Source organism: Chamaea fasciata, unplaced genomic scaffold (assembly GCF_029207755.1).
Source record: "Chamaea fasciata isolate MVZ Bird 193981 ecotype frontalis unplaced genomic scaffold, bChaFas1.0.hap1 SCAF_7, whole genome shotgun sequence".
In the NCBI taxonomy this organism is placed as follows: domain Eukaryota; kingdom Metazoa; phylum Chordata; class Aves; order Passeriformes; family Sylviidae; genus Chamaea; species Chamaea fasciata.
The window spans coordinates 26,133,117-26,146,919 of record NW_027094092.1 but is presented as its reverse complement, the minus strand read 5'-3'; the positions used below and the strand labels follow the sequence as shown (position 1 = coordinate 26,146,919).

The 13,803-nt window shown below is 39.2% G+C and overlaps 1 protein-coding gene across 4 annotated transcripts in view; it reads left to right on the top strand.

Moving 5' to 3' along the window:
* Positions 1 to 4,526: 4,526 nt before the first annotated feature.
* The window catches only part of LOC136292415 (cytosolic phospholipase A2 epsilon-like), a 33,237-nt gene continuing 23,960 nt past the window's right edge, over positions 4,527 to 13,803 (top strand). Inside the window, exons 1-3 of one of the 4 annotated variants that reach the window (XM_066188095.1) lie at positions 4,527 to 4,611; positions 4,936 to 5,019; positions 9,471 to 9,546. In XM_066188095.1, coding sequence (XP_066044192.1) covers positions 4,585 to 4,611; positions 4,936 to 5,019; positions 9,471 to 9,546 — 187 coding nt within the window. In that variant the 5' untranslated portion in view covers positions 4,527 to 4,584. Of the gene's footprint in view, positions 4,684 to 4,752; positions 4,832 to 4,935; positions 5,020 to 9,470; positions 9,547 to 13,803 lie in introns of those variants that run through there. The other 3 variants (XM_066188094.1, XM_066188098.1, XM_066188096.1) reach the window with 3 other exon arrangements.

Genomic DNA, 13,803 nt, shown 5'->3' with positions numbered 1-13,803 from the left:
TCAGTATTTGTCCAGGACATTAAGTACTTCTTGGAGAATTTCTGAAATATTTTCTGAATACACAATTTTTCTGAGTAGCTTATATGTAACAACAAATATCTGTACTCCCTATTTGTCATGGGGAGGAGCATACAGAGACCTTTTAAAAGCAATTTAATATTTCTAGTGGGTAGAAACACTCCTTTTTCTTCTGATTTTACCTTATGGTTCAAATTTTCTCAAGTCATTTCATTTTTCTATCCTAATGCCTTCATGGTTTAGTGGTAGACTCAGCAGTATTAGATTAACAGTTGGTCTCAATGGTCTTAGAAATCTTTTCCAATCTTAAAAGATTCTATTAATCTATATTTGAATTAGAGGTAAATGTGTTTATGTATATCTTTCTCATTATGACATATATATTTATCTTGTTTAAATAAAGACTATATGGGTCACCAGAAGCAACTATGTGGATCAGACACAGTTTCAGTCATTGCCATATCAAAGCCTGTTTCTTATGAGTGATATTCAGCATTGCTGTCATGGGGATGGTTATGATTTCTTGATTTCTGACTTGGACTTTAACATTTTTGCTTTTATTCAGATGGGCTACAATGTAATGATACTTTAAATGCCTGAAGCATCATACTGATGCACATCAGCTGCATTTACCTGTATCCCTGAATAGAACATGGCTGTTTCTAGTAAAGATAGTAGTTAGGAATAAACCAGAAGGGCTTTCAGTGCAGCTCCCTTTCTCCTATGTTCAGAAAGGTGGTCTGAAAAATCTGAGAGAAACGTGTGCTGAAGCACCTGATATCGAAAGCCCATGGTCTAGGGATGAGGTATTATATTCTGTAGGCTGCAGAGACGCTGTTAAAGGATGGGAAAGAGGCTGAAGAGAGCAATTATGAAGAATGATTGGCAAAAGTGGAAAGAAAATACAAAATCTATCTCATCTTTTATTTGTCCTTAGCAGTCACTTTAATAAATCTTTTAATAATTAAATCTGATCCAACCCATGTTTTTGAGCATTAATGTTGAATTCCTAACTCAATTGTAGTTGTAGTTTTAGAATTGTGTTTATTGTAGTCTTAGACTCCATCAGACTAGTCAGGGGGAAAATAATCATTGCAGAAAAAAACCCTTAAATGAAAATTGTTCCAAGGCAGAGCAATTTTGGCTGAACTGTGCCTCACCACTAGCTCATCAGCTGGCAGATAGACCCCAAAATTGCCATAAGCGAGGTATCTTGGGATGGCCCAGCAAAGTTTCTGTGTTCCTTGAGTTGCACTAAATTTAATGGTCAAACTGTAAGATTTGACCATTGGGGCTCTGCCCCACAAGTCAGGAGCGCATTTCCTCAGAGTTGTTGCAGTCCTCTCCTGTCAGTCTTTCCCTCTGATATTTCCCATTTGTCCCAAACTTGTCTCAGACGCTTATAAAGCTATTGCTGACCTGCAGATTGCAGCCTGGGGTTTCACAGAAAACCCAGATTGATATTACTCCCTTAATCCACCTGGACATGAGCTACCACTGCGCAGCCTGTGCTTTGTGGACAGCAGTGCTAAGTCAGGCTGTCTGTTGCACCACCACAGGGGCCTTTGGTGATCCTGAACCTGAATATGGCTGGAAGTTTGTGCCGGTACTAGCCACACTGAATTTTGCATTCTCTCCCACCTTGGTAATCACGAAACTCTTCTTTGTTATTTGAATGGATACCAGAGAGGATTTTCATTTATATGCTAATAGAACTCTTTTTGCCCAAGGGTGTTTTGCCGTTTCCCATTGCAGCAGGGTGAATCACGTGCTAACAACAAAACCAGGTTCCTCAATGTTAGGTTCCCTCAGCATCAGTAACTTTGGAAACAAGTGACTGAAGCAGACATGCTGATTGCCCAGGGTGGGATTCATCCCAGCTACCTTCAGATATTCAGAAGCTATGTGTCAAGTGTGGTCTGGACATTTAGACTTCTCCAGAAGAATACAATGCGGAGGTGCTTATTCACTACTCGCAGTTGCACACCTTTTTTTTTTTTTTTTTTTTTTTCCACTCAATGCAGAGAGAAAACACAACCAGCTTCTACTATGAATTTAACTTTCAGATGAATTAATGGTCGAGTGTACCCTAAGTGCACACCTTGTGAAAATTATGTACTTGACTCAAAAGGAATAGTGCTTCATAGCAAAAAGCAATTTTGAACTTTGAACTAATTTAGGAAATTCAATACCAGTGCCAGCTTTGAGTCAAAGGTACTTTTGGCTACCTATGACTTGAGCTTAAAGAACAGATATTTCATACAGGGAAGGCTTGAATAAGGAAAGAAAAACTAGTTGCTAGGCAACAAGCAACTCTTAGTCAGATTCCTAAGAGATGCTGAAGGCTTCTTCCCCCACCTCATTTCCTTTTGTCTTAAAAGCAAAGGTACAATATGACAATGTAAATGAAAACAGAATCTTGTCGCTGCTGTATACGACAATGACACAAAGACTCCAACTTCAGACGGCTGAAAAAGTAACTCCTTTATTCCCCGGAAGTCTCTTCCCTTTTATACTATTCTACACAGACCAATTTGATTGGTGACAAGAAGACAAACCTCCTCAATCACATTGGTCGGACTAGAGGGACATCAAGAGAAGTCCCTCCTAGGGAAAGAATGTAAACATGTCTCTTGTTTACAGAAAATTCCCTGGGAAAGGAGTTTCAGAAAACCAATCATCTCAGGCACAAACCAGGGCTAGAGGATCTCGTGCAAAAACCTCACACCCATTAGCTTCCATACATTTCAGAAACGAGACCTTGATCTGACAATCTTTTTGTGGCACAATTACAAAGAAGTTATAACAAGTGTTCTCATTCCTCAGTTGTGGTACTGAAACTGTTCTAGGCACTTCAACCAGGGACACAGGTAGGTTGTAGCAGAAAAAAAATCTCTGCTTTTGTGTATACAGTTACTTTTGTCTAAACTGTTTCTTGTCATCATTCTCCCAGAAAAAAAATATAGATTCTTTTTTTTTTTTTTTTTTTTTTTTGTGACTCTCCTTAAGCTATTGCTGCAGATTATCTAATTCTGGCTTCAGTTAAGCAGTTCCAGAATGTTTCAATACAATGAAGGTGAGAAAGGAAGGTAAAAGCAAACTTTTCACTTGCATTTTGGGATAAAATAAATGTGCTTATTTCAAAAAGAAGCAACAAAAAATGTAATGTAGATATAAAATTAAACCTAAGAAATCAAACATTTGGAAAGATGGAATACACCATGTAAGATGATCAGATTGTTTTAACTTGTTCATCTTGTAAGAGCAACTTTTCATAATGATTTCTCTGTTCATATAAGAAAAGTATGTAATGAGTCTTCTAGAAGTCATTGGGTTTGTGTCTGGTTTCTGTTAGTCAAGGTCCTAGTACAAAACTCATAGCTACAGTCAGAGTGGCAGTGATTTCACACATCTTCCCATCTCTAAGAGGAAGCAGGATGCTTTGTCATCCTATTAATCTCAAGTTCTTTCCTAAGCACTAATTTTAATCATTCAGGAGGACTTTCAGTGCAAATGTATGTGTGTCTAATAAGCCTTGCATAATGTCCTAGAAAATTTAATCACTAAGCTTCCTAGAGGTGTGCTGAACACATGCAGATCCTCATTATAGTAAAAAAAATCCAGCAAAAACATGTTGGGTCAGTCCATTGAATTCCAACAATCTGTTACTAGTGTCCAGCCAGATGACTATTTCAATATAGTTGCCAAGAAATCTGGACAATTTTTGCATCAGAAATTGATATTGTAGTTTGTGGAAACATTTAATGATTTTTCAAGGTGAAATGTTTGAATCTCATTTAAATTTATTAAGCTGCGTGCTGTATTGAATGTGAAGCCCAGAAAAAAGAAGGACATTTCAAATGGAAAAAATGGTACAATGTGGTTTAGGGAGCAGAGAAATGTTGTTTATCAGAAATTCTTTAATTTCTTTTGAAGATAGAACACTTCAAGAAAAATGACTTTGTACACAGAAATCATGGTGCAACAGCACTTTTCAGGGAAAAATCTGTTACTTAGAAAGAATTCTTATTATCTTCATATGTAAATGCCCTCGTTCTAACGATCATCTCCACAGCTGTTTTTTAATTTGTTTTTTTGTTATGGGTGTAATCATGTATGGAATTCAGGTGTGTGCATGGAGAAAATATCTTGATGTGTTTATTAGGTTATTGCTATCCTCACTTCTAGAATATCACTGTAAGGCTATCTCGCATGGGTGATCTCTGCCATATCATCAGTCAGGTCACAGCTGCTACTGCATTTCCTGGAGCCCCAGCTGGGAACACTTTGGTCCCTCAGCGGGTTCTCCTCAGCCACAAGACCTGCAGACATGAAGGCTCACACCTTACAGCGGCTGCTCTTTGGATAAATAATGTGGGTGGGAAATTTCCCTGTTTCAGAAATCATGGAGGGGTGGAGCTCTGACTCAGTGCAATAAAACACCTGTTCAGCAACTTCTGAGACTTCTTCAAGATTGTAAATTTGTTTCAGAAGGCACTGGCACCTGTGGAGCCTAGTACTAAGGTGCCATTCACAGCAGCTGCTTTTAATGTAGCAGTGATCTCGATGGCATCAGTCTCTGCCTTACCTCAGGTAAGTGGAAAACAGAACAACCCTGGCAGGAGTCTCGAGTTTTGATTCAGATTTGCCCCTGAACTACAACAGGTAAAGACCCCTATTAATTATAGGATGTAGATTTCCAGGAAGATGAGGTTGTCCTTTTTTGGATATTTTCAGTTACCAGGACCTGGAGTGAGAATCTTTCCATATAGCACAGAACTGGTACATTCATTTTATTCACCACAATGAGGAGGTACAAATTGCCTGTTTCAAATTGGAATGCTACAGTGGGAAATTGAAATAAGTAAAAAATTTTATCTTTATGGTCTTTTTCATCCCCTCTTCTTCCCTCAGCAGCATTCAAGCAGAAGATCAAGCCCCTTGGAAAATGAAGAAAGAAAATGGACGATGCACTGTGTAGCCCAGAGTGATGATGCTAAGGTACCATACTTCAACAAAGTAAAAATATGAGGGATTAAGCCAATACCTTTTTGAGAAGGGTATGATCATTTCCCCCGCCCCCCCCCGGTTTGGTTAGTAAATACTCATATGGTTATGTAGAAATAGAGACATTTAATGAAAGAATTTTTCTTAGATGCAACTTCTGCATAGTATTAACAACATAGAGTATGTGATTTTCATGATTTTATTCTTTAGAGAAATCCCTTAGTGAAAATGTTCTCGATTTGCTGTTAAAATGAGACTGACTTTGGCCTTCTTCTCATGCTATCTGTTGATTTAATGAAGCTTTAGCTTCCATTCCCAGAACGGATGGAGAATGTTGGCAGAGTGCTAAAGTCAGAGTATGGTTGTTGGTGAACCTTTGGGGTTTGGTCTTTAAGGACAGTTTTCAGAACAAATTCTCACTTTGATCCCTATGCACTTCTGCACAATGAAAGAACAGCTCTGGAAATGTTTGCAGGGCCTCTGGGAGAGATATAGTTGCATCAAACATGTAGCAGCTCTATCAGGGATGATTTTTGCTGCTGGCATTGTGTCAAGCTACCTCAAAGTAAAACATGGGGGCTCCAAACAAAAAGAAAACTTACTTTTGATGACATCTTAAATAATGTGTGATTCAAGTGTCTATAGCTCATATATGGTTGGTTGGTTTGTTTTACTTTTTCTGTAACCAGACTACCAAATGGACAGAAGACTACAAACATTGTTTTGTCTATGTATGTCACAACCTTATCAAACTGATTGATCAAACTGATCTCTTGTTAACAGCATGCTGGCAGCTACTACAGATGGATATTAGTGTTCAAAAGGTACAAACACCAGTGGGGAGTGAAGGGAGTGAAACTTGCTATAAAGGGAAAAGTAGCATAATCAAAACTGACATGGCATTTAGGTGTTCCTAATTTGCTCTATGTGTGTGCATGCTAAAACTCAGCAACAGAATGTACTAAAGCAGGAAAGCAGCTGTTGGGGAAAACAATGACCCAATCTCCTTAGCAATTTTGTAATGATTTAATGTATTCATACTGAAGTTCTGTTTTGGTTTAGAATATCCATGGCTGAAAGCAACCAACTTCTCTTTACCACTAACATAGTTACATTTACATAAAGATTGTTAGGATCCAGCATATGTTCTAAAACATGCATGAAGTAATATATATTAAAAAAAAAGAATCTGTGGCCATAAACTCCTGCATAAAGGGGGCTATGGGACCCTTTCCACAGCTTCAATTCATTATTCATGTCATCATTTCTCCCTGCCAAATGAAGTTCTGAAAGTTCTGTTTGCTGTCCACAGGCGTTTAACAACAAAGACATTCTCAGACACTCTTTATTTACCTCCTGGCTTTCAATATGCCTTCTCTCTTCTGTAATAAATCTTGGCAGAAAACTGCCAAGTCTCAGACTTGTCTAAACTGGCCAATTTCTGCCTCTTACAGGTATTGGGTTTCCTGGGTAGCTTTTGGTAATTGCCTCAATTTTTGCAAGTCATAGCTTGCCATCTTCAACGGGATGATAATCATTAGATTAGAAAGGATAACATGCTTGTAGCAGACCTTGAGTTCCAGAAGAAGTAAACAGGTATAAACTTTTCTTAATGCAAATGCTCAAACATTTGCCTAAGTACTTGTTTCAATTTGAGAGGACTTTGTGTAGCTGTGTGATAAACTGAATAGTTACTGGATTTGGTTTAGAAAAACATGCTGGGGCTGTGCATGGAATTTAGACGTTGCCTACCTTTAGTGAAAAGCCAGATATGCTCCACTGCTAAATTTTCAGGAAAATGTAACAACTCACAATTGTGTGGAGCTGGCTCAGCCTGTCTTCTGATAATGCTGAGATCTTACCTCCCCTTAACACAGCCATGTAAAATATCCTGTGCCTTACATATGACTTCAAGCAACAATGATTAACTTATTTTTGAATTTTGGAGTACACCCACCCAGAAGCCAAGATATTCATTTTTTGTAGCCCGATGAAGAGAATGCATTTTTTGGCACTTAGCCTACTTGTTCTTTTGGATGTGCTGCTTCTGAACCTCGCAGCAAAAAGTGTTAGCATTTTAACCATACAGCTCGCTGAAGACATTCTGATACGGTTCCTGGTCATAAGCTTGAGCTCATGGGCAAGTCTTGTGGTTATATTAGGCACTGGCTTCTATTTAATATGCCTTTCAATTACCCAGCGTTTTATAAAAACATCAATCTTCCACTTTATTGGATGACTTCATAGCCTGGAAATTACTGCATTTTTTTGCAATTTCCTTTTATTACCTTCATGTCTTTCATTCTTATAGAGATGGAAATTATTTGAGAGGTTAAGCTAAATTTTGTCATGATGAATTCCCCATGGTCCAACGCTCTACACACTTCAGATGGTGTACTTTCTTGTATCACTGATTTCTTATACTTTGACCTTTTTATCAGTCTTTGACTTTTGTCACGGTAGCAGCACCTTTGTATGTGCTTTCTCTTATTTCACTCGAGAGTTTCTCCCTCTTATTTTAATTGAAGTTTCTCAGAAAATAGATAACATTGCCTAATTATTTAATCATCTTCAACCATCTCTCCTCTATTTCACTTTAGATTGTCTTTTCTAACTTTTGGCTGTTCGCTTTCATAACAGCTTCCTTCTTTGGCCACTTCTTCTTGCTGATGATGTTTCATTTTGTGACTACTAAGAATTACTGATCTATTTGTCTTCTGCCATTATCTGAACTTCTCAAGCTCTTTCTGAATATCAGTGACCTACTGGACACTGAAGTGGTCACCTATTTCTTGACCCACTATATACTGCGCCTTCAGTATAATTTTTCTGAACATCTTTTTGCAAATACACAAGTAGCATCATAATAAGTTTGGCCATTTTATAACTTCCACAGATCCTTGCTACTAGAACTGCAAAGTAACACTTCCCTGTTCCTAAATCTGCCTCTATTTAATGCTATAATATTTTGTTTTCATTAAGGCTTTGCTCAGAATTAAAATATTCCCTATTATTTCATAGCCTGACTAACTCAAGGTGACTTTTTTACATATACATTATTTATAGATATACTAGTTATACCTTCCCCTATTATTGGAGATACCCAGTGCAGGTTCTGCTGATAACGTATTTGTAGGCAGATTAAAGCTCTTCACATAGCAGCAGAAGTCAGACCCTAGGATTTGACTGAGTTTACATTTTCTTTCCTGTGCAGAGCCTCATCCTCAAACATTCACTGTAGTCATTTTATGTTACTCATTCAATCTAACAAGACCTGTTACTGCTATAATCATACATCAACTCCAGAACTTATTACTCGATACAATCTGAAATTTCTGAAATTCCTTCTTTTCTTCTGCTTCTATTCCTAAACCATGGGAGAGGGAGCCATCCCTAGTGCTGATTTACCCTTTTCATTCAGTCTCTTTAGTACAATCATCATGCAGCTCTTTTCCTTTCTATAAACTTGAGTTGTTTTGATAATTTTCCCCCAGCTGTTCCCACAGTTGGGGAATCAATATAAGCACTTGTGCTGCAACCATAGTAAGCACTGTCTATTTCCTCCTCCTGTTTTGCTGATATCCTGGTTGCTCTAGCTGCTGCTAGGGGACATGATGAGCATGTTCCCTGAAGATGTAAAATCCATCAAGAATACGCAATTGTCACAACTTTTACAGCCCCAGACGGTCAGGCCTGGCACCTTCAGGAAGGTGCAAGGAAGGCAAAAGGAATTGGAGATAGTCATCTTTGAAATTAAGGATTGTAGTCAAAACTATTACATGTCTATCAAACAAAAAATCATCCTTGGTAAGGAAAACCTCTGTTCCCACAAAGCAAGCTAGGAGTGTTTGTCCAAAGCTGTGTGTTGTGTAGTGCTTAGACATGGCCAAAGGTGCTAACACTCATTCATCTCTCTCTCGTGAAAATGATTCTTTTAAAAACAAGCAAGAAAACATAAAAGGACCTGTATTTTCCCCTCCTTCTCTCAATTATCCAAGCACTGCATTAAAAGAAGACTCTTTTGTGTAGGCCTTGATTCTACCTACAGAACAACACAGGCTTTTGATCAATAGCCAACCGAATCTGAAGCATCTCTGATTTCTGGATTCACTGAGTTTTGTCTTCATATTGGCTGCTGATGGTCACGTGTACAATTTAATGTTACTGGCTAAATGAAGTTTTTCAGCTCATTTACGCCATCTTAACTTTCTCATTCATCCTCTCTTTCCACCCCTTCTCTTTGTATTTAGATAGCTACAGACTGTAGGGGTCAATTAGGTTTGTGGAGAAAGTGCATTCTGCTGCCTATTATTGTTTTTGCTGTGATGCCAACTGGAAGACACCACTTTAGCAGAACTTTGGTTCTTTTCAGTGTTTGGTTGCATTACAGTCAATGCACATATTCAAAACTTTTAAATACATCTCCTTTGTTTTATTTTTTTCAGCAGGAAGAAACGACACCTTACTCTTTGCTTACTGTAAGAATCATAAAGTTGAAAAATGCTCATCGGGCTGATTTCTGTAAGTACCAGATTTTTTAATTGATATTTCTGTAAGTACCAGATTTTTTAATTGATGTTACATCATTCTCAAATTCCTCTATTAGCCCCTTCTTGTGCTAGATACTGCACAAATGCAAAACACTAAAGTCATGCTAGCTAAGAATTTACAGCTGAAGGCAGTTTATGCCACAGAATATGTTTGCAATTTCAGAGGTTTATTTGGTTATTGGGGCTTTTTCCACATTATTTATCTGGCAAGTTGAGTGTTTCAGGGGCTTGAAAATATCATAACACCAGTTTTAACACAGAGAGGTTTATATAGCATGTCCATGACAAATGCATAGAGTATAGAGCTGGAATACTTACACAGTCCTTCTTAATTCTTTGGTTGTCCTGAGTATCATGACATCAGCTGACTCTTGCCCCCCAGTGAAGGTTTTTAACAGAAATCTTTTGGGGACGGTAATACATGGTACATTACAGCTGACATGCAAAGTGTTCTGAAAATCTGTGATATTTGGACAGCCCTTGCCTTGTGGTTCACGTTCCCAGAGATTTTTCTCTGAGAATTTTCTTCTGCCACTCCTACATATGTCTCATGAACTTGGCACATGGCTAATAATACAGTTTTGCAAATCCCTTTACCATACAGTTCTTCCTTTTCTTGTCTTGCATTTTCTTTCCTTTTTGGAAGATCATGATGAAGTTTGCTGAAGCCATAATATCATACAGATAAAATTTCTCACCATCTCTTTGCATTTCACTCACTTTGGTGTTTCAAGGGCATGGATTTCAGCCTTGTCAATTTTCCAGTCAAGTGAAGAGAAGTGTTCTGTTCACATTGTCTGTAATATTGGGTTGCAGAGAATAGAAAAAATACTATAGTATGGCAGAAAAGGTCAAATTAATTTCTATTCCTTTTGAGAGCTGGGAAACACTGCATGTATGTGCAAGACCCCACAGTCATTCCTTTGAACCACTGATTTTGTTTCTCTAAGTCTCACCTTTGATCTAGAATGAAAATTGAACAAGATAAGAACCATGATTCAGCTGCTTATGCAAAGGGATTGCACAAAGTAAAATGATGCTGCATTCTCAGAAAATAGTGTTACAGCTGTGACCCTGTCCTCCATCCTGATGACAGGGAGATTTCTGAGAAGTCTCACTTAGTGAGATATAGACAGTTTGAAAATTCCTGTTATCAACAAAATGCACACCCCTGGAGTAGAGCTCAAGATGCGTGGGGTAAGTTTTTAGCTCTGCTCATGGACTTGTTGCATAAGAAGTTTAGGCAAATTTATACGTCAAAACACTCTGTGCCTCTGTTGCCCTGTCTACAAAACATAGAATATCTTCTCCAACACATTTTTTTTCTCTCTCTTATCTGTTTAGACGATGTACTAATTTTGATTCTCCTACTACTGTAGAGAGATTTTAATATAAGATGTTAGGTAAGGCCTAGAAACAGTGGGAAGTATTTTCAGGTTCCTTGTTAATGACCAGTAAATAAGGCTTGGGGACCAGCTGGTGAAGAAAAAGATGTCTTTTCTTGCTGTCAGTAATTTCCCAGCTATTCTGTGTGCCTGTTTCTTAAGGATGTCATAGAATGAAGCACTGTAGACCAGGATTCTGTTGAACAAGGAAGATAAACATCAGATAGCTCTTTGTTTACTGAGTAGCAACCTACCTCTGCTTTCAAAGAAGTTGAAGTCTCACAGAAAAAATAGTGTAATAGTCTGTGATTTAAAAACTTAAGTACAATTCAAAAAATATATATTGTAACTTTCAAGTGCTTGATTTTGCACCGCTATTGATGTTCTTTTAGCTTAACATTATTATTTTAACATTTGAATACATTTGAAGTATCAGAAAACTAAAATAACTAGATATGCTACTGTGTACTAGTGAGAATAATAAAATTACATTTACCATATTGCTTTTCTCAGCAATATGATCTTTCCCCTGGAAAACTGATCTTAAGCATCTGATACAGATGCTATCTGACTGTGAGATATCTGTAGAAGACTGACAATTTCTGTAATAACATATTTCAGACTTCCATAGATTTTCAGTTTCCCTGTATCAAATCCAGGAACAAGCCACCTTTTCAATCAACTGCAGCTGTTTCTGACTTGCTTTTTCTTCCTGCATCCTGGCTTCCCATCTTTTTCAGCATGTGCAGTGCTCCATTCCATGATTTTCTCTCTGTTGCAAGTGTAGTCACTTCAGCCCGTTTGGTCATAGAGTTTCTGCATTTTTCTTTGACTTACTTGCCAAATCCTGGCTTCAGAGAACACCACCTCTGTATATTTCCACTGATATTCCTCACTATCACATGCACCCAACTTAATCTTGGCTGTGTCCATGGGATGTGTGTGTTTCACAAGCCTAGGATGAAACCCACGCTTATCCTGAAATCTGATGTTACACCTTTGCCTGTAGACAACACATGATGGTGGAATTTGGCACACAAAGAAAAAAAATTAAACTGAAAACAATTCACTTCTCCTGAATGGGTCAATTGGCCCCTTTCATATCCCTGCTGTCACCCCACCCCTTTTGCAGTCTCCTCTATACTCAAGTGATTCTTCTCTTCAACATCTGCTTCATGCCACGTATCATTGGTTTCTGTCTTGTCTTACCATGCAAATGCTCTTGACAGAGCTGGGCTAATTATTTTCTGCTGTACTCCTAACTAACCTTTATGCCCATTAGTAATCATGGGTCAGACTGAAACATTTCTGGCACTCCCTGATTTCACTGTGGGCACTGGAGAGAAGGGCAACCAGATAAGATCACTTACACTCATCCTGCTGCCCTGCAGGCACTGAGTGTCATCACCAGGCTCCACTGCTCTGTGTAGTTTGCCTGTGATGGTGGTGTGGGTACTAGAAAGGAATAAATTCCATTGAAGTTTGAGTGTCTTGCAGTCTGGCACTGTTTTGCAGTGGTATTCCCCTTCTCAGTCCAAGACTGCATGCAGCCTTTGGTAAAAGAATGACTTTTTAGGTCATTGGTGTGTCCATTTGCTCCTTCTCAGCTGGAAGTCAGTGCTAGTGCTTTTACAAAAGCTCATGTATCCTCACTCTATTCATGGTGTCACTTCTACAGAATTCCCCGTATGTGGGAGGAATATCTGGTCAGGATGAGATGGCAGGGAAAATGGTGTATTAGCTTTTCTTGCTGCTGACACCCCTTCCAGTGACTGTTTTCCAAAAAGTATGGAAAAGGAGCTGGGTGATGAGAGAGGAGCACCGTGATGGCACAGACTCTCCAACACCTTCCACCTGCTCTCCTTAAATTAGTGAGTTATTGGGTGGCCACACAGAGCTGCTGCACCATGTTCCCAGCCTGGCCCACTTTCACCATCATTAGCACTTACTTGTTTTATGGCAGCCCCTAAACCCCACAGGTGAAGCTGATACCCTGTCCCTGCTCCATGGACAAACAGAGGATCAGTGAGGGGATCTGCCTCATCTGGCATCCCTGAAGCCCAGGCACCAAGAGAGGGGATTTGCCCTGAGGCAACAGAAGTGGGAGCAAACCTCTTCCAGGTCCTTAGACAGCACAGGTGAACAGACCTGCAGTTACGTCATCTCTCCACCACTACTTAGTGCCATGTGAAAGGGCAGAACTCTGCTGGACTCCACTGGATGTCACCTAATCCTGAGGACCTGAGTCAAGAGGTCTCTGTGACAGTACTGCTCTCTGAAACTGTGGCAGCCTACATGGGTACCAGCTGATTCCACATTCCCAGAGATGACCTTTGCTGCTGGAGTGCATGTTCAGGCTCATTAACACAGATGAGGTGAAGAGTGGTGGTGTCAGGTCTGGCATGATGCACTTAGCCTCACTGTTGCTGAGTGTTTGCAATGCTCTTCCTGGACTGCAGAGGCAAATTTGAGCTCTGTGTTCCAGTAAGAAACTACTTGGAGGAAGCTTCAGGTTGACAGGTGCTTTTTTTTTCTGGGACACAGTAACTTCTCTGAGAAAAGTCTTGCCAGATCAAGAGGCTGAGGTAGGAAAGGTGAACTCTCGGGCTGAAATGTGACTGCACTTGGGTATATTTTCTACTGTAGAAAACAGGCACATGTGGAAACTTTCTCAGCCGTGGAAACAAACCTGTTAATCTTAGCTGGGATGTCAGAACAATCACTACTCTCCCTCGACTCTTCCTTCTGTTTTCAGACCTTCCTTTGGTTTTTCACCTTTGAATGGAGACCTTGCATATTTATAAAGGAGGCATTCAGAGACTTTGTCCTCCAAGGTCTTAGTA